General features: G+C 35.9%; 2 protein-coding genes across 3 annotated transcripts in view; one reads left to right on the top strand and one right to left on the bottom strand.

Moving 5' to 3' along the window:
* Positions 1-24,881, bottom strand: part of LOC143347045 (hydroxylysine kinase) — a 414,097-nt gene that overhangs the window by 351,334 nt on the left and 37,882 nt on the right. The window lies entirely within an intron of this gene.
* The window catches only part of Nolo (ADAMTS-like no long nerve cord), a 581,281-nt gene that overhangs the window by 523,750 nt on the left and 32,650 nt on the right, over positions 1-24,881 (top strand). For both annotated transcript variants that reach the window (XM_076775876.1, XM_076775875.1), the window contains exons 8-9: positions 9,218-9,320; positions 15,250-15,348. In XM_076775876.1, coding sequence (XP_076631991.1) covers positions 9,218-9,320; positions 15,250-15,348 — 202 coding nt within the window. The remainder of the gene's footprint in view (positions 1-9,217; positions 9,321-15,249; positions 15,349-24,881) is intronic.

The following is a 24,881-nucleotide window of genomic DNA, read 5'->3' as shown; positions in this document are numbered from 1 at the left end:
GCCGGTGTTCGTCGTTAATTACGAATATTTGCGTTGCAAAGCAAAAGACCGCGATCGATCGGTGTTCGGTACTTAAAAATCCAGACGTTGCGGGAGGTGATTGCAACGTTAACGGGTACGACCGTTAATAAATCACCGGTGGAGTGGGGCTCGTCAACGGTAAATTGGCGCTAATTGCCACGGCCGAGAATTTAGTTTAATTTGGTTCAGGCAGGCCAGGCAAGTGGTCGGCGTTTCAGCCATCCCCCAAGAGGGCCGGGAATCCTAAACCGCTGCCTACCCGCAACTGTGTATTAAGCCACTAAATATTTCAGCGGCCATTATTCCGTGTCGCGCTAGAGATACACTCCCAATTAAATTCCATTATCCGCCTTCCGGCAAATTTGACGGTTAATCTTGCGATCTGACAGCGCGGAATCGATGATCGAAACAGTATTCAGAACCGTCCTGTCACGGGAATTGAAAGAAAACGGATACGTGTCTAGATGTTAGTGACATTGTGCTGCGAGCAAAGGGCGTCAAGCGTGTTAATTTTCACATTAACACTTTGACAGCCACTGTCGCGCGCGGAGACAGTTCCAGCACTCGCCAACAGAGCGCTACGCTCTCTCACAAGTACTCGACCAACTCTCATATACATACACATTCCTCCACCGATCTCTCGATGTCTCGACGTCTAAGGCAGAGCCTGGTAGGCAAATAACTTGATTTAATTATGCTTTGTACAGATCGACCACCTATTTCTATATGCTATACGCTCCTTGCCAGCCCATTCAATATCCCAACGTTTAAGACAGCACTTACAGTCCGCGACACAAGAATAGCACTTTGTAAATTTAGTAATATTCATGAGAAAACTATTCCGTATACCTCTTCAATTATTATTAACATGTAAATGTGAGCTACTGCCCCTCTTTGTTGATATTGTGATTGTACATTTCATAGTAAACTAATCGAACAAAATAATAACACACGTCACATGTTTTTACTTCTCAATTGAACATGAACAAGTGACAGTGAATAATCGTTTGTAACAAAGTGTAGTACACATAGTATATAGTTTATTTGAAATATTTGTGAAAGATGGGTCGTGGAAAAAGCTAACAGTTGCAGAAATATAAACAATTTTAGTTTCGGAAATATTCAGAGCTGATAATAGAAGTCCGGAAAGTTTATTCACAATTCACTGAAAAATCCACAAAGTTATGGAAAAGAAAGTCGCTCTGGACGACCGACACCTTTAACAACACGCAATAAACGTGTAATTATGAAAGCAGCATCGAATGCATAGGTGAATTCAAGGGAGATTGCTGAAATTTCTGGGATATAAACAAATGTTAGAAATGTGCAACGTGCCCTGCAACAATGTAAACATTTTCAATGAAAGAAACTACAGAAGAAGCCACCTTTAATAAAGACACATAAAAAGGTAAAGTGGCAATTTGTGAAGCAACATGTGCATTGGACGAAGAAATGGAGAAGCGTGCTGTTGAGTGTTGAGAAAAAATTTAATTTTATCGGCCAAGATTTATTTAAGACTGTTTTTATAAAGTCGGCATTGAGAAATATTTAATAAATAAAAGAAGAAAATGCACAACACGCTGTTATTTCATATTATTGGAACTTTTCTGCGACTTTTTCTAAATGTTTACATGATCCTTCCACTTGCAGTGTTCCAAACAAATGTGTATTGTCATTACTTATACATAATACTCGCAGTTGTTCAACAGATTCAGTAATTAATCCAGCAATCCATCTTGTACTAAATCATGCGAGAAGCTAATGTCTCTCGCTTTAAAGGGGCGGGTACGACTTGCATGGCATATTCCCAAGTCCTTAAACACCTTCCCAACAAATTTGGTAATTAATCTTGCGATCCAACTCTCCTATTCAATCTTAACAAAGCTCTGTTTCTATCAGAGGAATTCGATACTCTCCTTTGAAACAATATCATTCTAGACCATTTTGTTGGTAGACTAAACCGTTAAAGGTTTAAAAATATATCATGAATGCTCGGGCAACTGTTGGTTCTAGAATAAATAATACAATTAATAAACATCGATATTCTAACAACCTAGATACACGAAGTTTCTCTTCTTTAGCGACTTAAAATTGCAATAAAAATAATTTAATTTGCCAGTATATGCTTTTCCTCGTTTGCAATTTTTAATCTAGCCTTTTCGAGTATTACAATGATAGCAATTTTAAGCATTTCATCGGTGAACGTTTTTAATCAGAGTTCAGAGACATGTTCAGAGTTACGACTATCCCAAAATAAGGGTTAGTTTTTCTTCATTTTCATTATCACGAGACTAATCTTACGATTTGAATAATTTGTTACAGATGTGAGCTAACTTGAAGTATAAATAATTTTATTCTAACTGTAACAGTTCTCACGAAATTGTATTCCAAAGTCAAGCCCGTTACTTTTGACCATGGTCCATCTTATGCCAATGAACTTATTTCGTTTGTACCTTTCTGTGCTTCCCTTTTCACGAATGTTGCTCTTTAGAAGAGCAACGATCTGTCCCAATTATCTCCGGACGACAAATGAGCGTCAGAAAATTGCAGTGAAGGAACGAAAAACAGGAATAACGAGACTTTATCGAATGGGACGCGTTCATCGAGCATCTGCTTTCCTGGTATTCCAGGAGCTTTTCCGTCGAGACAACATCAGGGAAAATAATCAGCAAGGCCGGACGTATCGAGACATCCGTGTATAGGTCGCTTCAAAGCAAATCAATCGCCTTTGTACTGCGTGTCAGAGTTTTCGTTTTATTGAAATATGTTATATTCTATGTGAAAATAAGAGTTTTCTTGTTTTTGAAATTAAATAAGATATGTAATCTCAAAGTCGATAGTTTTCTTAGATTTTTACGAGCATTATGTAATTTTTCACTCTCATCTAGAATGGCTATAATTCATAGAAAATTGATATGCATTATTTAAAAATTTATAAACAATAGTGATCACCATGGTAGTCAACATGTTGAAATCACAATTGATATTATATATTGACAGTAGAATTAAATCAGACTTCAAAACTGTAGATAGTTGCTGTAGTCAATAAGAATTACAAATAGTATGGTTTTTAATATACAGGGTGGGGCAGTAACTATTAGCACCTCAGATATCTTCGAAACTATAAGTTTCACAGAAATATTTACTAAAGTAAATTGCACAGTACGAAGGGCGCTATTGGGTGGCGATAATAGTTTTTTTGCAGGTGGAGGTACTTCGGACATTTGAAGGTCACATCCATTTTTTTAAATGGATCGGTATGTTTTTGCTTCCGTATCACGATAGAGGATCTTAAAACGAGTTCAATGACCTATTACACAAGGTCATTGAAGGTCATAGAAAGTAGAGAAAGGCGATAATACTTACGGTTTTGGTAGTAAATGAAACATGTTTATAGTAGGTGTTCGAAATGATGACCATCACTCTCAATGCACCGTTGGATTCTTTTTACGATTGATTGACTTGCAAGTCTTACAGCGTCAGAACTTATTGATGCACAGGCTGCAATAATTCGCTGTTGCATATCGTGAGATGTAGTTGGTACTTCTTTGTACACTTTCTTTTTCAGTGTTCCCCACAGAAAGAAATCTAAAGGTGTTATGTCTGGTGAACGAGCTGGCTACGATATTGGACCGCCGCGTCCAATCCAACGATTTCGAAATTTTTCATCGAGTTCCCTTCGCGCAATCGATGAATAATGTGCTGGGCATCCATCATGTTGATACCACATGGTTTGTCGTGTAAATAAAGGTAACTCTTCTAGCAAAAGACCTAATGTATCCTTAATAAAATTAGCATAGACGTTGCCATTCAAATTTCCATTGATAAAATAAGGTCCAATAATTTTATCACCTATGATACCGCACCATACATTCACAGACCATTGTTTTTGATGTTCAACCTGTCGCAGCCAATGTGGATTTTCCGCTGCCCATAAATGCATGTTATGCAAATTAACATTCCCGTGATTTGTGAATGTTGCTTCATCAGTAAATAAGACGGTATTAAAAAAAAACTCATTGTTTTGAATCTGACGTATAGCCCATCGACAAAACTCAACGCGATTCATGAAGTCGTTCCCATGCAATTCTTGGTGAAGACTAACGTGATACGGATGAAATTTGTGACGGTGCAAAATGCGAAGTACGCTCCTCCTACTAATGCCAGATTCGCGTTCAATTTGTCGCGAACTAATATGAGAATTTCTAGACACACTAGCGAGCACACCGATTTCCATTTCTTCGTTAATTACTCGTTTCTAGCATTCACTTTTACGAACACTTAAACTACCGGTTTGCCTAAGTTTATCATACACATTTTTAAATGTTTGACGCGAAGGCTGAGACCGATGTGGATATCGTTCAGCATACAAGTTTTTCGCCCTTACAGAATTTTGTTGGCATTCGCCATAAATAAGAAGCATATCAACCTGCTCTTCAAACGGATACATCGTGCCGGATTGACCGATTTATCGATACTAATCTTATGATGTTTATCTTACTCTGCAAACTATTAAAGTGTCCTTCAAGCAGTGTTTATTCTCAGTAAAGTAAACGGTAAGCATTACGCATTCCTCTACTGTTGGCAATACGTATGTTTCATTTACTACCAAAACCGTAAGTATTATCGCCTTTCTCTACTTTCTATGACCTTCAATGACCTTGTGTAATAGGTCGTTGAACTCGTTTTAAGATCCTCTATCGTAATACGGAAGCAAAAACATACCGATCCATTTAAAAAAATGGATGTGACCTTCAAATGTCCGAAGTACCTCCACCTGAAAAAAAACTATTATCGCCACCCAATAGCGCCCTTCGTACTGTGCATTTTACTTTAGCAAATATTTCTGTGAAACTTATAGTTTCGAAGATATCTGAGGTGCTAATAGTTACTACCCCACCCTGTAGTTAACAAGTTTTAAAATAGGAAATTATAATTCATAATGATATTATTATAAATGATCATGTAATTTCAAAATTACAAACCATTGTTGTCATAATAGAATATTTAAAAATTCTATATTAATTATTAATCCCTATTCGAAGGTAAATTTTTGCTAGGTTTTCTTCAAACAATTTTTACTTACATATAACAAAAATTGAGTTCATTGTGGGTTAATGTAACAATTCTTTTCACAAAGGAATAAAGATACTTGTTTTTATCTTCTCCTGGTTTTCACTGGATCATTGTCCTTGATGTCAACTTCATTATCTGTGACTATAATCCAACCATTCTTGACCATCGAATGACTCACAAGTCAGTAAACCCATCACAAAGTCGAAGATTAAAGCCTTGTTGCAAGGATCCCCTTACAATTTGATGCACAATCTTCTTAATATTTTGTTCCGCTTTGAAGGACTACAAAAGCAAAAATCGAAGTCGTGCAATTCGTAACCTTGTAAGTGTTTAACAGAAAAGTTTTAAACTCGAAGCGCCGGTCACCGGTGGCCACCGTGGCAGTCAACGTGTTAAGGGGTTTAACATGTGAAATTTTAATTTTCCCGTTATTCGATCGAGCCTATGTTTCACATATATTATTTTTGTATGAATCATAACCATCCTAGGGAGCAAAAGGAAAAAACAATTCGACAGAAAATTACTCATAATCTATAAGTAGGGGCCACCCTATTGTGTGCACACGTATCACCGAACATCGGGCAAAATTGTCAAATGACATTGTGACAAGATCGATGGATTTGTCCGGTGACTTGGGAACACTTTCATCCGGAAACTGTGCAACCTACTGGAAATTGTAACAGTCCACGACGATTAATGTTGCTTCGATCGGCTCGAAGACCTTTTTCCTGTTTCCGTTGCGTGGCATCTCTCTAAGTAGCTCCGTTCACTCAGAGGTTTCTTGAAAGTCAACCGACAGGTTTGATCGACCGTCTTTTTTCATACATCTTTTTCACGAGAAAGACGGCCGATCAAACTTCTGGGCCTTCGATAAACGTCTGAGTACTTTCAAAACATTTCACTCACAGAGACCGTCAAAATAAATGATTTTTCAAACATTGACGATTGACTATTCACAATAGTGATTAATAAAGATAAGAATGAGAATGTGGTACTCTGAAATGGCGTTTCTTAAACTGGGGTTTGTAAACGTTTTGACAGGAAGGAGGATGGTAAAAATGGGCCGATTTTAGACCGTGCTGCCAATAAAAAATATGAAATACACAATTATTTATCGGAAATTCGGGAAGCAATGGGAAAGTTATTAAAAATAAACGTAAACTTTGAAATATTGCCGTCCGTAATATTCACTAAATACTTTGATGTTTTCTTGCTTGTAAGGTGATTTATCAATAATCATTTTAAATAATAGAAGGTAAATTCTTCATAATTTAGTGTCAAGTATATTATAAAAATTATAAAATTATGGTTACGTAAGAGTAGGAATCGTCAACCCATGCACCAACATTATGCAATGTTTAAACGTTTAACTAAAAGGTAATATTGTTTAATTTTAACTCATTTAAAAATATACATGTTTCGATATATATACTATACGTAATTCGAACACTGTTAAATATTTTGTGGTTTTTTGAATCTGCTTGACACAAATCCACGACGAACTTGCCCCCTAAATTTCTAAATGATTATTTTGATGATGAACCATCATCAAAAAAAGAAAATATCGAAATGCATTAACTGGGTAAGTATTACGGAGATTAGGCACTTTACGCTTATTTTTAATAACTTTCCCATGACTTCCCTGATAAAATTTTTCGTTGGTAGCATGGTCCAAAATCGGCCTATTTTTACCACCTTCCTTTGTAAACCAATCTACACTAGTGTAAATAGAGATAATTCGTTTTAAAATTAATCTTCAAAACTCCCATAAAACTTGGTTAAACTAAAAATTGGCTCATGTATGCAATAACCAGGCTTTGCCACGCATATATGAGCACATCATGAAATGTGGGTGAGCTAGTTATAAATAAAAGACATCATTTTGACTATAAAGAGGCGATCGTTTATCTGTGCTCCTTCTTCATTGAGTCTAACATGACCAGAAATTCGTCTCGCAAGAATGTTGAATTGTCTACAGAAGAAAACATCAAGAAACACAGCCTCCTTCTGCGTTTTCACTGAAATTGATGGTAGTAAAATGAGGAGATTGTCTTATAAGACGTTAAAAGTAGCTTTAAAATGAGTATTCTACTTAGAAATTATATAATGAAATAATTGGTCTAGGTAACATACAAATTGATGTAACCGAAAGATAAATTAATTTTGATTTTTGTAAAATAATTGTATGTACAAGGTTCGAAACATACCAGCAAAGTCTAAATTGGCCTTCAAGATAAAATGAATTCAACATGGCTGCTTTGACCGATAGAATTTATTCACTAATTTGGTCAAACCACGTGGAGTTCGATTGTCGGTGTCAAAGGTGACTTTTGCCGGAGCGGAGTGCTCCCTTTTAATTAGCAGATGGAACGATTTCGAAAACCTCGTGAAAGTTGTGTAATTTCCGGATTGCTAAGGGAGAAAGGTTCGAAAATATTCAAACGATTACGATGTCTGTCGGGGTTGTTCCACGGTTCTTTGATCCCCGCCCGATGAAAATATTCGTTTTTCCGTAAAAAGGCATGCAAATATTAGGATTACCGAGGGCATACATGAATTTTAAGCATTCCCAACAAGCGCTCGTAAGCTTTTCTTTGCCACGGGGTCACTAAGTTAATAACTTTTTATCGAACCGCGCGATTTTGCGACGGAGGAACCCGCAACGAACGAAAATATAATTCTGTCGCACGTAACTTTTCAAGGAAAACTACTCTACAGTAACAAAAATATATTTGTTTTCTTATCTTTAATAACAAACGGATGGCATGTTGTTGAACCTAGTATATTTAAACGTGTTTTAGTTAATTATTAAATGAAAAGGTGCAATCGGAAAAGTTAAAATAATGATTCAAATTATGAAAGTAAAAGAAAGTCAAACTAACAAAAAATGTATTGGATTGTGTATTATGTTCAAGTGGTTATAAAACGAGATAAAGGACTATAAGCCAGACAAGGTTAACGAATCGAAAAATGGCGAATTTTGATAAATTGATTATTTTACAGAAATTAAAACTTGGAAATAGAGTTTATGAGTCCTCTATTAATCGTTAACGTGAAAGCTTTCAATAAAAATACACCACCGTGCATAAGTATTGGAACACTTGCTCATTATTGTAAAAATGTAAATTATAATATTAATACAAACCTCTACTATAAATTTGGTTCAAGATTTCATTTTAAACTGTCGTACGATGCTTATCAACGCCAAAAAATATTTAACACATGTACATTTGTATTAGATAATGCATACATTTGTATTCTGTAAATTAACGTGTCGCCATCTATAGTCATGATTTTTAAAATGAACACGTGATTCGTAAGTTGAACATGTCTATCCTTTTCAAAGAAAGACGACATTTAAAAAACGATATAAATATCTCCTGGTGTCGAATTTCGTCTCTGCTGTACGAAAGATGAACATGTCAACTCTGATGCGATGTTCATCTTAAGAATCATTACTGTATCGCTCAGAGAGACGGTCACATAGATGAATGCAATATTTAATAATTTTCACTAATTTATTACGAAATTTATCAATCTACGTCGCACACTATCAACGCTTTAATAGAATTGATAAATGTTCATTGTATGTGAGTATATAGAAATAAAATAAAGTTCTAAAACTTTTAATCGTATCGTGCCTAGTGTCGAAATACTTATACACGATAGTGTATATAAAGATAATTTCATTATATATAAAATGCGATAAAAATAATATAAAAAAATCGATAAATTTGATTATAATTTTCATCAAAATATTTTTTATTTTATTATAAGGTCACTTTATGCACTTTTTACGTTCCGAAAATTTTATTTTGGTTCTCTTCAAACGCAGTATAAATAAGTAATACAGTATTATTTGTTTTGTAGCATTTATATAATGAAGTAAAAGGGTGTATGTGCAATAAATAACCGTAAATCTAGTGTTAAAGGGTTATTAAAAGAGCTCACGAAACTGCAAAAAAGATGCAAAAAAGACGATTCATTTTATTTTTTCCGGATATTTTCTGCTAGAAATATCCAGAGTTCAAGAGACGTTACGTAACATCGTGGCTCTGTGCCACGATACGAAAATGCTCTTGTCGCGCTGCGTTTCAATTGATTCTTTTTACGTTTCTAGATGGGTAACCGGCGACTGGAGTATGTGCAGCGCTAGCTGCGGAGGTGGATCCAGGACCAGAGCCATTTTCTGCACCGAGGAGAATGGCAATGAGACTACAAAGGTAAATAAGGGGCGGAACAGAGATAATTTAAATACGCGGAATCCCCTTATATTAAATTCTGGGATTTCGACCCGAAACCGACCCCATTTGGTTACCGTGAAAATCACGGCACAGTGTTTCCCGACTCACGGTGTATAGGACAACGAGGAAAAAAAAATAAAACGTTCATGCAAATTACCATCATTTAATTTTATCGCGCCGCTGGAAGATTCGATTCAATTTCTCGAAAACTTGCATAATAACTATCAATTATCGTTTCTAAGAAACGAATTTTCATATAATCGATCGATGAAAATAAAATTGGAAAGGTTAAACATTCGAGGAATAGCAACAATTTTTTTTTTATTCATTTATTTTATGTCACATTTTGGAGTAGTAGCGACTACATTTGTGTAGTTCATTTGTACTGGGTATAATATGTAGTATACAGGATGTTCGGCCACCCCTGGGAAAAATTTTAGTGGAAGATTCTAGAAGCCAAAATAAGACGAAAATCGAGGATACTAATTTGTTAATTTAAGCTTCGTTAAAAAGTTATAGAAACATTTCCGGCAACAAATTATATTTTCAGTAAGGAATTTTTTTCTCGAAAGTGCGTAGGATTTCGGGAGTATGTATATTGACCAAAAATAATTGTAATTGATCCCTGCAACCGAAAATAATTTTTCCAGAACGATTTGAAATTTTTTAATTTTGTCGAAAAATTTGTCCACCTTCCTGAATTTTTTTCTCGAAAATGCGAAGGATTTCGGGGGTATATCTGATGACAAAAAATGGTTGTAATTGACCCCTGCAATCGAAAATAATTTTTTCAGAACGATTTGAAATTTTTATTTTCGCCAAATAATTTAGGCACCTACTCGCTGTCGATTTTTCTTAAAAATTCGTTTTTCATTTTTAGTAATTTTGTTTAACGCCCTACACAAAAGTTGTCTAATACTTTTTTGTAGGTACCCATGAGCTCTACTTCAGAAAAAAGTTTCATTGAAATATATTCACAATTGTAGGAGTTATAGCTATTTGAAAATTGGACCATTTTTATGGGGTTTTTCTCATTTTGCGGAGTCAAGGATCAACTTTTCGAATATTTTCCCAATTTCTACATATTCTACACTAAAATACGCGTTGATTGCTTTTTTAAACATTAAAATCCTTCAATCCGTTCAGAAGTTATGACATTTTAAAGATTCGCACGAAATTTTGGAGTGACATTTCTGGCCAGAAATTATATTTTCGATAAGGAATTTTTTTCTCGAAAATGGTTAGGATTTCGAGGGTATGTCTATTCACCAAAAATGATTGTAATTAACTCTCGCAACCAAAAATAATTTTTTTAGAACGATTTGAAATTTTGTAATTTCGCCGAAAAATTTTAGTATCTACTCGAATTTTTTTCGCGAAAGTGCGTAGGATTTCAGGGGTATATCTAATCACCAAAAATGGTTGTAATTGACCCCTCAAACCGAAAATAATTTTTCTAGAATGATTTGAAATTTTTTAATTTAATTTTTTAATAACGAAGCCTCAATCAACAAATTGATATTCTTAATTTTCGTCTTATTTTGACTTCTAGAATCTCCCATTAAAATTTTTCACAGGTATGGCCGAACACCCTGTATATTGAAATAACTATGCAAGATTTATATCTAATCATTGATGCGCTGTGTTATACAGGGTTGTCTATGCAATTTGTACACCTCTACAACTTCCAAAGTATGAGTTACTCAAAAAACTTTTGTGTAAAAAAGTTGCATGGATTTCTACAGAACAGTGAAAATTGTCAGGAAATAAAGTTAAATTACTGATTTGTTATCAGGTTTAAATGTAATATAGATCAATACTTTTTTACTCAGGATTTAATATTTGTCCATATTTTGTTATAAAAAGTATCGTATTCCATTTACAAAAACGAAGTCGACCTTCAAATCTCCGATACGTCTTCCCCTGTAAAAAAAACGAATGCACTACATAGTGTACCCTTTCAAACCATGCAAATTTTTATAGTTTTTTTGAGCAACGCATAGTTTGAAAGTTATAGGGGGCACAAATTACATGAACCACCCTATATGAGCTTCACGATTCCTATTTCTTTTATAAATCATAATATAGTAATATGGATTCATATCTATTGCATATGTTCATAGAAAACTGATTTTTTTCAACCTCAAACATATTAAAAGTAGATCAAGTGGACTTTGTGACCCGTTAGTTCCAATAATTTTCCAATAATAGACTCTCCTAAGATCAATATTGGATGCCCCGATAATCGACGTTCTACTATAATCGAAAATTTGTTCGTCTCACAATTTCAAACTTCCACGATTCATAATCTGGTGCTCGCTCGAATTTGTTAATACGTTTGCATATACATAGTTTGTTAGTTGCAAGAGTTATTGACACAGACAATAATTTGATAGAATCAGGCAAAATAAAAAGACGATAAGGAAATTTTTAATATATTTTCTTATTCGTCACCTTAATTTATTAATCCTAGATTTAATTTCTTAGAGCAATTAAAAGAGTACACTACAATAACCGTCATTTATCAGTAGGTATTAAAACAAAATTTTGGAAATGTGGTTTATACAATCTTTTCAATTGTATTTTGTTCGTTTTATACCTCTGAAACACTATGCAAATTTTTTACCAAATTATTAAGAAATACCGAACGTTCGATTTTTCAAGTTGCTCGTATTCAACACAAAAGTAAATTTAAAGTAGAAATAAATTGTTTAATTATTGAGACATTTATCTAATTTTCTTAAAAACCTTACTTTGGACTTCCTTCTTGGCTAATAAATATATAATTTCTACATATACATAAAAATGTTCCGATATATACGAAACTGCATTACAAGAATACAATTATTCCGCACTATTTAGTTTACAAATAAATTGCACAAATTTCATACATAGGTTCAGAACAGAAATATCATTTCCCCGCACGGACGCGCTATATTATTTTCGTCGAACTGGCGGAAAAATTCAAATCTTCGTTCTCTTTTACGCTCGTTAAAAAATTACATAAAAGAGAACATTTTTAAAATTTCGTCTCACTAATTACTAGTGACTGAAGTTTGCCATGGTTCCTTTTTTAACACAAAAGATATTAAAACCTACTTATTTTATTTTTATTTCACATAATACTATCAGACGTTTGCCTGTGGCAATAATTTTGCGACCTCCGTAAACCTCGTCGAATCTGTCCCCCTTGTTACTTGTCGCATAAATGGGTTAATAATTTCCTCCATCTTTGAGGCTTTACGACGTGCTCGTGTCTCCAGAACTGTCGTACAGATACAGGCCCATCCATCCGTCCATCCATTCCGTGCTTACGGTAACCTCGCAAAACCCACGAACCCTAACCCAGTTCGGTTCGTTTAAACCGGGAGAGCCGCTCGCGGTTCTCTGTCAGCCACCGTAAAATCCTCTCATCCGGGACTCTCCGAGCACCTGAAACACGCGTACGACAGAAATCTGTATAAACGTGTACCGTGCATAGCGAGGATTTGCATCTTCCCTCGATTATGCGCCCCGGTCTCGAGAAACGGTTGGATAACTCTCGAGACGGTAATGGAGGATATAATATGTGTAATAATGTTTCGTAGCTCGGGTAATTATTAGAAGACGAAGGCGCGATACTGACACCTTTGTGATAAAATATATGTACCTAAACTATATATGTACCGCGAAACGTGCTGGCTTTTAGAAGATTTAGATGCACACTGCAGGAAAGATGGAACTTCAAAGTGAACTGTTAAATCTTAAATGATACTTTGCACAAACGTTCAAGTTGGTCCTATTTGGGAAGTATGCCTTATTTTGTTGTCGTTACTTTTTGAGTTAAGTACATCCTCTATCTTGTTGGAATCTGGAATATTAACCATGTAAAATACTGTTTTATACAGGGTGTTTGGCCACCCCGGGGAAAAATTTTAATGGGAGATTCTAGAGGCCAAAATAAGACGAAAATCAAGGATACTAATTTGTTGACTTCGTTAAAAAGTTATAGAAACATTTCCGGCCACAAATTTTATTTTCGGTAAGGAATTTTTTTCTCGAAAGTGCGCAGGTTTTCGGGAGTATGTGTATTAACCAAAAATGATTATAATTGATCCCTGCAATTAAAAATAATTTTTCCAGAACGATTTGAAATTTGTTAATTTCGTCGAAACATTTGTCCACCTTCCTGAATTTTTTTCTCGAAAATACGTAGAATTTCGAGAGTATGTCTATTCACCAAAAATGATTGTAATTGACTCCTACAATCGAAAATAATTTTTTCAGAACGACTCGAAATTTTTCATTGTCACCGCAAAATCTAGGCACCCCTACCTACCCCCTGTCGATTTTTCTTAAAAAATCGTTTTTGATTTTTAGTAATTTTGTTTGACACCCTATAGAAAAGTTGTGTAATACTTTTTTGTAAGTACTCATGAGTTCTACTTCAGAAAAAAGTTTCATTGCAATATATTCATTATTGTGGTAGTTATGGCTGTTTGAAAATTGGACCAGTTTTATGGAGTTTTTCTCACTTCAGGGGGTTAAGGACCAACTTTTCGAATATTTTTCCAATTTCTACATATTCTTCACTAAAATACGCGTCGTTTGCATTTTTAAACATTAAAATCGTCCAATCCGTTCAGGAGTTATGACATTTTAAAGATTCGCACGAAATTTTGGAGTGACATTTCTAGCCAGAAATTATATTTTCGGTAAAGAATTTTTTTCTCGAAAGTGCGTGGAATTATGGGGATGTGTCTATTCACCAAAAATGATTATAATTGACCCCAGGAACCAAAAATGATTTTTTCGTGAATGATTTGAAATTTTTTAATTTAATTTTTTAATTTAATTTTTTAATAACGAAGCCTCAATCAACAAATTGATATTCTTAATTTTCATCTTAAAAGTTTTCCCCGGAGAGGCCGAACACACCGTATACATGTATAACAATTGCATCATTCAATCTATCTTAAATCGTTTTTAAAATTTCATTTAGAATTTTTTACATACGATTTTATTTTAACGCCATTTTCACAATTTTCCTTATAATATACGTACAATGAATTTTTTAATCTTCACTTTTTTCTTATTGTTTGTATTCTGAGCATAACATATAGTCTTGTATTGTCGATCAATTGATTTATATTTTTTTGTAAAAACACCAGACAAAATTTGGTATTAAATTCTCGTTATTTTCCGGATGTAAATAGCAAATACATAGCAAAGGTGAAATGAGAGAATCTTCAGTTCCATTTGGATAGTTTGGTACTCTGAAATTAATAAAACTACATATGAGGAAAATGTGCAATCGCGAAGCCTGTAATTTCTAACAAATGTGGCGACAAGGAATAAAATATACATTATTTATTTTTAAATAAAAGAAAGTATATATTATGCACTATCAAATTGGCTGCTATCTCCATTCTATATTATAAAAGATATTTCATATGTCATGGTAAGAATGAATATTGAGGGTAGGTTTAGTATTAAAAAAAATTGACTTATCTCTGCTTTAAACTATGTTTCCAAAAAGATCTATGTTTCTCCTACACCTGTGATGAACTTTTTTAGGAGTGTGCCAAAAAAAAAATTGTTGGGCCAATATAATTTACTATAAAAAGCAATAAAGACTTACAAAAAACAGTTTTTAAATTAAATTCTATATAAATTCTCACAACTACATTTTGCATATGCAAACAATATTCGAATTTTGATGAAAATTTTCGCATATGCAAAAAATGACACTTGATTGAATTTTTATTAAATATTGAGATTGAAAATTTTTATATATTGTTTCGTCATTGTCCTGGACTATGCCGTGGACCTAAAAATATTCAGAATCAATGTGCTGAGACACACGGGGCGTGCAACGTCTCGACAACAAGACGAATCGCACGAAAGCCTTAAATCTTTCTCGTTACAGTTGTCCGACCATAAATGCAGCAACACACACAAACCACGTAACCAAGAGACCTGCAACACCATCTCCTGTCCCATGTGGGAGACCAATAAATGGAGCGAGGTGAGTAAAAGGCAATCTCAAGTACAGGAACTACGATCCTTGCGCGGCCCGTGAACATGCAAAACGGGGACTAGGAATTGCACGTACAGACAGATGGAAGAGACATACATTTGACACAGGAATTTAGGCCTTTACGAGATACCAAGGGGGGAATAGAGAAGTATTTATTGCCTAATGTGACGGTCCCTCGACTGGGTTCTGGATACCAATATTTATTATTGTTTTATATAGATCCTCCGTTAGTCGCTGAATCGTTGGAATCGTGGACTCCTGAACTTGTTTCTCACGCTTACCAACTTAGTTTTTAGCTTATTTAAGGTTCTAAATGCCTACGGGTCTAGAAATGAAATGCCATTTACCTATGAAAATTTTTTGAGTAGGGTAATATAAGAAGTCTATATAGAGTGTTCGCGCTATTACTAGCCAGCGATTTTTTTTAAAGTAGATTCACGTGTAGCTAATTGTTTACTTCGTATATTTCAGTTTTTGGAATAAAAGTAAACGAATCGACCCAGATCCATCAAATTTTTTGTGTCATCTTGTAACTTGGGTTCTATCTCTAATTTCTACGAAAATTAGGTGCACCTCTTTGCGCATTCTTATACATATCATTAACCTTTGAAGTTCGTGGACATTTCGCAATCACTTATAAAGAGAATTTAAAATTTTTTAGGTTTACAGTTCTCATCGAGAGGTGTAAAAAATGCTTAATTAACATAGGCCCTAAAAATTAAAAATCACGGTGTAGAATGTAATTTTATATTTTCTTTTATTTCCATTTTCTAATTCAATCCTTTAAAAATGACTTGAAGAGGGTAAGAAAGAATAAAATGGAAGAAGAAAAACTATGAAAATTTAAACTGCAGTACGAAAGAGGCGAACATGAGTTCAGTCCAATTCAATTCAGTTCTCCAATAAAATGAACATTCCACCAAAGATAGTAAATAATATGTAGAGTGATACGATACATTGTAAAATCAAAAGTTCAATACTGCAATTATTCCTGCAGAATAATTGCAAATAAAATGGTTCTTCGATGTTTTCTGAACATTCGAATTTTATGGATTTAAATTGCATACTTCAACGTAATTCTGTTGGTGTAAAAATGTGTGTAAATATACGCAAATCACGGCACACCTGAATAACAACAATGTATAGTGTGCTAGTAAAACAAAAATTCCCATTTCCAGGTTAATGTCGAAGTTACTGATATTTACACAGATGTTTTAATATTAACGTGAGTAAACAGATTAAACAGAAAATAGCCAGAAATAATTTGTAATATACTTATTCAGTCAACAATACGTTAAATGGTGAATTATTCATGCACTTACCTCCCATCATCTTCGTAATGAACGACTCAATTAATCACTTTCCCGCGCAATTTCGCGTCGGATAAACAGCGAGTAACAATTTCTATCCGGCAGGGGTTAACAGCGTTACGCGAGTTCAGACGTACCTTTTGTCTCTTAAAAGGACGTTAACGGGTTTCGAGGATGAGGCGGACGAACGCGTAACGTTTCTCTATCCAGTTATATCTGTCTATTCGTATCAGGAAATCCGATTTCCTCTGGGAACAGTAAACAGGTCGGGCTGATTGTTGCAAAGGGAAATGAAACTCGTTCTACAATTTGCTTTGTGCGAGGTGGATGTTTTGTTATCGCGTTTCGTCGGGGTTAACGTCGGCCCGCGCAGACACCGCAGAATGCAATTTTCCGTTTCTTCTTTAACCGCTGGAGAATTTTTGAGCTCGAGGACTCGAAACTGTCGAAATAAAATTTGTCATTTTCTAGCAACGAGGACGATTCTTTCGAATTAATGATGCATGATATGCTCGGGCACGGTCGAAAAAGAAAGTGGGATCGCGCAAAAGCATCGATATCACACGCAGGATTAATGAAAAATGCAAAAATAAATGAACTCTATATTCAGATTTAGCGCAAATGGAAGAAAATGAAATTTTCATTCGAAGATTTCGAGTCACCATCGATATAAATAAATATACGAGAAATTTTCAAATATCATTTTCTCGAAAACGAAATATTATACAACAAAATGTTACAACTTGCATATTTTATGTATTTTATGAATTTTATATTTTTCGGTTACCTTGGGTGCATAAAAATCTACGATCCAATTATGTATACGTAGTTTACATTTTTAACACGTTGACTGTCATTTACAATTGTCAAAACTTTGATTTTAGACAATTGTAGATAATATAATTACATAACTTGAAGTTTGTCTTAATACTTATTTCACTAAAATTTCTAAATCCTACTCAAATTTATTTCTTTCCATATTTCAACTTAAAAATTAATTGTTTTAGTTATTGTATATGGATGGCGTAGCAGTCAAAGTGTTAAAATTTGTATGAATTTAACATAGCCATTTTGTATTCTTCCGTACGAAGCCCAACGAAAATACAGTGGGAAGCTTCCGTTCCGTTATTTTGTCGCGTTCGTCCATTCGCATAATATACTGCGACACTGTTCAAGAATGGATGTATCGATGTTGAAGAAAATTTGAATTGTCGCATTGGTAAGTCTGGCAAAGCGTCGAGTACCTGTACATGCACCGAACTTCGCCAACTAAGGTCGACAGCAAACTTCAGCAATTGAGTAATTCCACAAACTTCGTGCACTCTGTAGAAAGGAACAACTCGCGAAGCTGAAACGTCGGAAAGAAGAAAATTTCTCGCTACTTCCTAATATTGCTACCGTTAAAACTGTAATAAAGACGATGTTCCGCAATATTATTGTGTAAACGACCGATTATATAGGCTGTCCCTAAAATGGTGTCAGAAATTTTGCGAACAAAAAAGGAATCATAAACGTAAACAATGGTACCAGAACTTTGCGTTCCTGAGAATAACACTGGGAAAGTGTCCCGTAGTTTCTACTTTTCTTTTCATAATTTAGACACCTTTTAACCCCGCTCGCGTACTAAATTATTTTGTTCCGAAATTACAACTGAAATTAAAAATAAATTTTCACGTCTTCGAAGCACTCAATTTTTACAATTCATATTTTAGACAATTTTTATATTTACTTACATGTACACGACAAAATAAAACTTGGTAAAAGTGATTCGTTGCAAACGATAAATTCAGCCTTCAATAGAAACAGGATGAAAAATAATAATGAATAGGAAATTGTAGTCGTTCCACATCTTTCAGCTTGTCAGATTTTAGTTTCTTTTTGAATGTATTACCACTGACGGCAGAGAACTTTTTAATCTGGCTTTTTAATAAAAATAAAGTACTACGAGGAGTATTTTTTTCTTTACTCCTCTATAAAATACGGTTCTCTTTTTCCTTCTGAGAACTTGCAAACCTCAACTATCATATTCGTGGAAGCTCAGTTTGAAAAATACAATAATTAAAGAAGATTATTCAAGCGACGATTTAAATATTGAATATAAAAAAATAGTATGTAAAAGAAACGAAACAACTTGGCAGTGTAAAAAATGTCTGATTTCCCTACGTTTACTAGAATGTTTTCCAAAATTTCATACTTTGCTGAACTCCTAATGTTTTAATGCATAATGTTACTCAATAATTACCCGTTGGTATTGATCGAGCTAAATTAAATAGTTATTTTTTAAGAGTCACATCAAATTACATTTTATTCGTATATCAAGGGGTTAATTGAGATCCCAGTTTATCGATTCGGATAATCGAGGTTCTCCGTCGTATTTCTGTATTGCTAACCTAGCTCTTAATTTTCCCAAACATTTGTGTCTCTCTTCAATAACGTTAACGCTCTACTGGATCGTCGCTGAAGCCAAAAAGCGAGCCCAAAACTCCTCCCCCGTCCAAAACGTCTAAGACTCGCTGAAATCAGATTTTCGAAGGGAAGAAATCGACCAAGCATAACTGCTGCTCCGAAAACCGCACCAATAACCCACAGGAAAGGCAACACATACGTGTGAACCTACAAAGGAGTAAATGGGGATAGATTTTCACGATCGCGACGCGCCCATTCGCAGCGTCTACTCGTTTAATTTTCATCTCGAAGTGTCTACGTGAAATTCCTCTCATCGTCTCCCCGGGCCTCCGTTCGTGCTCTTTGAGGAAGTCCCAACCACATCGTCGACATCAAACAGGATAATTTGGTCGTCAAACAACCGCTATAGCCTCCATTCGTTCGTATCCGGCTTCCTGCGGTCCCGTCTCACACGCATCGCCTATTCGTTCTTTTGCACAAAAGACAGACATATTGTGACAGAACCAATCCAGTATACTCTTTATCCCATTTAGAACGGATGTTGTTCGTTTGTGTTGGGCATGAAAATTTATCTTGTATGGATTAATAGCGAAACGCGTCAATTACCAAACCTTACGTTGAGATATCGGAACAAATTAGAATTCGTGACAGTATTTGTTTATATTTATTGAAATATTGATAGAATTCAAACAAATAAATTTGTTTTCATACATACTCAAACATTTTACTGGAAACATGTCTGTTTCATATTAATTGCATATGCTTTGCGCATGATTTGAGGTGGAATGTATAATTGTATCTGAATTTAGAAATTATTATCTTTTCGTGAGTTTCTTCGTAGAAGCGAAAATTTCTTGATATGAACTGTTGCTTAACAATTGAATGGCTGATAAGCAAACGGCAAAGCCGGATCGCTTCTACTATCAGCAAATTTCTATCTTTGTATTAAAACACGCATATTTATGAAGTATTAATTGTGCTGCTCATTTGCCAATTCGATTAACTCCAAAAGGAAAAAAAAGAAATTGATAAAATAATACACCTTCTTTCTTAAGGTTCCTTTTAAAATTTAAATTTCTTGTTAATTTGTAGTGTCGAATATAATTATCAAGAAAATTTATTTAAAAAATGAGAAATTATATACCAAACAAGTGCTTCGTCACTAAAATGTTAAAAAAGCTCAAACAGTGGATCATTTTGGCATGTAAACGGATCTACGATTTATCCACGAAATTATAGCATTTCCTTATAAATTACTGCGTGGTCGTAACAAAAATTAATAAAAAACTTTCTACACGACGTGAAACAACGAAAAAAAATTAGACGCAAATTAGAAACAAGAAGTCTATTATATAAACTGAAATTATATTTCATATAGTGAAAGCGTATACGTAAAATGAGATGAAACGCGTTGAGATCGGCGCTATTAAAGATACTTGAAATTACAAGTGACCTAAAGTAATTTAATTTCATCGTTCCGCTTCGTAAACACGAAATCATAATATGAAGCTCAAAGCGCGGTATGGAATGCGACGTTGAAAGGGGACCGTGGGATCTCGACGCGCAAGAGGCAATTTTGCGATCTTCAAGGGGACATTTTACAAAAGCTACGACCGAGTAGTAGACAAATGGGCGTGTAGAAAAAAATACAAGCGCGATAAGAGGTTCGAGAGAAGAGGCGGAAGAAAGAGCATGGTGGAAAGCAAGGAGGAGGTCGGAAGAGTGCATTCTCGCGGAAAACGCTCAACGAATTCGTCGTTGCCGATTGCGTTCGTGGTGGACGGTGTACACCAGTGGTGCACAACTATTTTCTTCAGTGGGCGAAATAAAATCAAAACTAGGCAATGGACTCTATCACTGAGAGAATTATTTAGTAAATATTCGAGTGGAACATAGGGTAAAATTACTTAACACACTGTAAAATCTAATCTTGCTTGGTAAAATTTTGACAGCGGTAAAACCTAAATTTTCCAACAATAACAGATCAATTCTATGTAAAAAACTAGGCTGTACCTTCCTCTATTACAACGTAATCTTAGGAGAAAATTCTCTCCATATATGAACCCGACAAACGGTTCATATAAGTCTGTGGCGTCGCCTCTCATGCTCGCCACCAGAGGGGTCGCGCTCTCACAAGCCCTCGGTTGCTATATGTATACAGGGTGTCCCGTAAATAGTGTAAGAGCCGGAAATGTGGGGTAGCTGAGACGATTCTGAACAACAATTTCCTTTGCAAAAATGTCGGATGGAGCTTCGTTTTTGAATTATTAACGAAAAACACTGACGAATCACGGCGCGCGCCTGCCGCGCGCTCAGGGCCGTCCGAACTAAGAGAGCCACCGTGTCGGGTAGGTAGCAAGATGTGCATCGGAGATACGTCGAGGAACGAATACAAATAATTAAAAATACTACCACCGCAACTGTTACCTCTGCGGATTGGATAAATCAGCCAGCTAAATCGAATTTATTAATTATTTGTATTCGCTGTTTCCAAGGAAGAAGGAATAAAATGTGGGAAGATACTCTCGGAATTTTTAGGAAATTAATTCTTCGCACCTGAGTAACGTTTCTCGCCAGTGTGTTAAAATTAAAATAAGAATTATTTTCAGAAAATTAAAATAAATACGGTAAGAACCATTTGTAATCGTTTGTTATTAAAAACTGTACTGGAAAAGCAGACTGGATTTGTGCATACCGAAACATTCCTCGAATGCAAAGGCTTTAATAGAGAAATAATTGAAATTCGACTTACCCATTTACTAGCAAGTTGCTCTGCTGCGCTGACAATAAGGCCCGGTTAGTGCACTCCTGTCGATCACGGAAAGGTCGAAGACCCCAATAAAAATCAGCTGATGGGACGGCCCGGTCACTGCACCCGCTTCTTACCCCGAAAATGTAAAAGTGAAAAGTGCTAGTGACCGTGCTGTGAAGTGTTTTCGGGGTAAGAAGCGAGTGCAGTGACCGGGCCGTCCCATCAGCTGATTTTTATTGGGGTCTTCGACCTTTCCATGATTGACAGGGGTGCACTAACCGGCCCTATTGCAACTTGCAAGTAAATGGGTAAGGCGAATTTCAATTAATTCAATTCTCTATTAATCCCTTGCATGCGAAGAATGTTTCGGTACGCACAAATCCAGCCTGCTTTTCCAGTACAGTTTTTAATAACAAACGATTACAAATGGTTCTTACCGTATTTATTTTAATTTTCTGAAAATAATTCTTATTTTAATTTTAACACACTCTGGCGAGAAGCGTCATTCAGGTGCGAAGAATTAATTTCCTAAAAATTCCGAGAGCATCTTCCCACATTTTATTCCTTCTTCCTTGGAAACAGCGAATACAAATAATTAATAAATTCGATTTAGCTGGCTGATTTATCCAATCCGTAGAGGTAACAGTTGCAGTGGTAGTATTTTTAATTATTTGTATTCGTTCCTCGACGTATCTCCGATGCACATCTTGCTACCTACCCGACACGGTGGCTCTCTTAGTTCGGACGGCCCTGAGCGCGCGGCAGGCGCGCGCCGTGATTCGTCAGTGTTTTTCGTTAATAATTCAAAAACGAAGCTCCATCCGACATTTTTGCAAAGGAAATTGTTGTTCAGAATCGTCTCAGCTACCCCACATTTCCGGCTCTTACACTATTTACGGGACACCCTGTATACAGGGTGTCCACGCTAAAGTGTGACAGTCGCGATATTTCAATAACTATCGATGATACGAAAAAATTGTTTATATGTAAATTGCAGGATGAAATAGGATCTCTATTTTGGCCTAAACGAAAATTTTGTTTATGTTATTAATTTAAAAGATATGATGGTGAAGTTTCGTTTTTTAAATGGAACTATATATTGTTTTTTGGATCATGCGATATAACAATTTTTATTAGTTTTCAAGATATAACACTTAGAAATTTACTGATTTTCAGCGAAGACGTCTCGGCTTGAGTGGCAATTCATAAAAGCGGTCCTATTGTTGCGCTGTTTGACTCCGCCTGTTGAAACCGATAGCAAGGGTCCAGCTCGGAACGGCAGGCCCAAAAAATAAGAAACATGGAAATTAGTTTACGAACGAATCTAAAATTTGTATTCGTCGTTCGTAAATAAAATTTATGTCCACGTGTCTGGACTTTGGGCACCACTGGTGTACACTGTTGGACGAGCGTGGTCGCACACATTCGCGGAGAAGAACGCAAATCGATTCGAAACGCGGCATCAAGAGGCTTGCCGCCAAGTGCGTCCTCGTTGCAGCATGCACATGCAGCTCGTCGACGTTTCCTCAGAATTTTCGCGTGCGTCGTCGTAACGAATGCGATTTGAGATACAGGGGATGCACATCGCGGGTAGCTTCGAACGACTCGGTGGCGCCCGTGGGAGTTTTGGGCGCTCGTTTTGGCACGATGCTCGATGACCGACTCGCGCTCGTGCCATTTCTTGTCTGACCGGACGACCGTGTCCTGGAAAGTGCGATATCTGCTGGAAACGTTCCAGACATTTGGTTTTGGGGACGTCCGATTTCATGCGTTTATGGAAATTTAAGCTCACTCGAGACTCTTAGATTTTTCCCCTCTTTATTTTATTCCTGCTCGATGCATCGAGAATGCACCAGTTACTCGATGCTTTGATGCACTCTGTGCAAATCGTTTTCAACGTTATAGTGGACGGTGACCGAATACTTACACGTACGAGGATGGTCCCAGAAGTATCCGATCTAACAAAAAAAACACAAGAAATTTGGGAACAAATATCTTTATTTTTCAATATAATTTCCTTTTAGCTGGGTACACTTTTCCCAGCGGTGTTCAATAGCTTCGATACTCCAGACTCCACTTCATTATTGGAAAATCTTTTACCACCGAGCCATTTTTTCAAGTTTGGAAAGAGAAAATAATCCGAGGGGGCTAAATCTGGCGAATAGGGTGCGTGAGGGAGCAATTCGAACTTTAACTCCTGGATTTTGGCCATCGCGATAACGGATGTGTGAACTGGTGCATTATCTTGGTGAAACAACACTTTCTTTTTCGCCAAATGCGGCCGTTTTCCCTTGATTTTGTCACTCAAACGCTGCAAAAAATTCGCATAATACTCGCCATTGATTGTTTTTCCTTTTTTAAGATAATCAATGAAAATTATTCCCAGCGCATCCCAAAAAACTGACGCCATCACCTTGCCAGCAGATGGAACTGTCTTCGCCTTCTTTGGAGCTGGTTCTCCTCTTGCAGTCCATTGTTTCGACTGTTCCTTCGACTCAGGTGTGAAGTGAAGGACCCAGATTTCATGCATGGTTATGAATCGACGCAAAAACTCGGCTTTATTCCTGTGAAACATCGCCAAACACTCGGTTGAAACATCTTCGCGACGCTGTTTTTGTTGTATTGTGAGCAAGCGCGGCACCCATCTTGCGCACAACTTTCTCATATCCAAATTTTCAATCAATATGCGTTGTACAGCACTTTTTGAAATGCCTACCATATCTGCAAGCTCGCGCATTTTTAGTCGACGATCGTCTAATACCGTTTTGTGGATTTTCTTCACCATTTTTAGTGTGATAACTCCCGCGTGTCTTGACGCATTATTTTTTCGAAAACGATCTTTTTCCGGGTCGAATTATTACGCACGTACGATGAAAAATCGACCGTCACAACAAGCAGAAGAACGAGAACAACACAAACATTTTTCGAAACCGAAAATTTATCAAAAACTAGTTACGGTTTCTCTGTGGTGAAATTCAATCGAAGTTTATTCACTACAGTTTTTTGAATACTGGTGTATGCATTGTGCACTGTTAAACCAGATATATGAAAAA

This window comes from Colletes latitarsis, chromosome 10 (assembly GCF_051014445.1).
Source record: "Colletes latitarsis isolate SP2378_abdomen chromosome 10, iyColLati1, whole genome shotgun sequence".
Lineage (NCBI taxonomy): Eukaryota > Metazoa > Arthropoda > Insecta > Hymenoptera > Colletidae > Colletes > Colletes latitarsis.
Note: the sequence above shows the minus strand (reverse complement) of the source record. Positions and strands in the feature narration are given on the sequence as shown.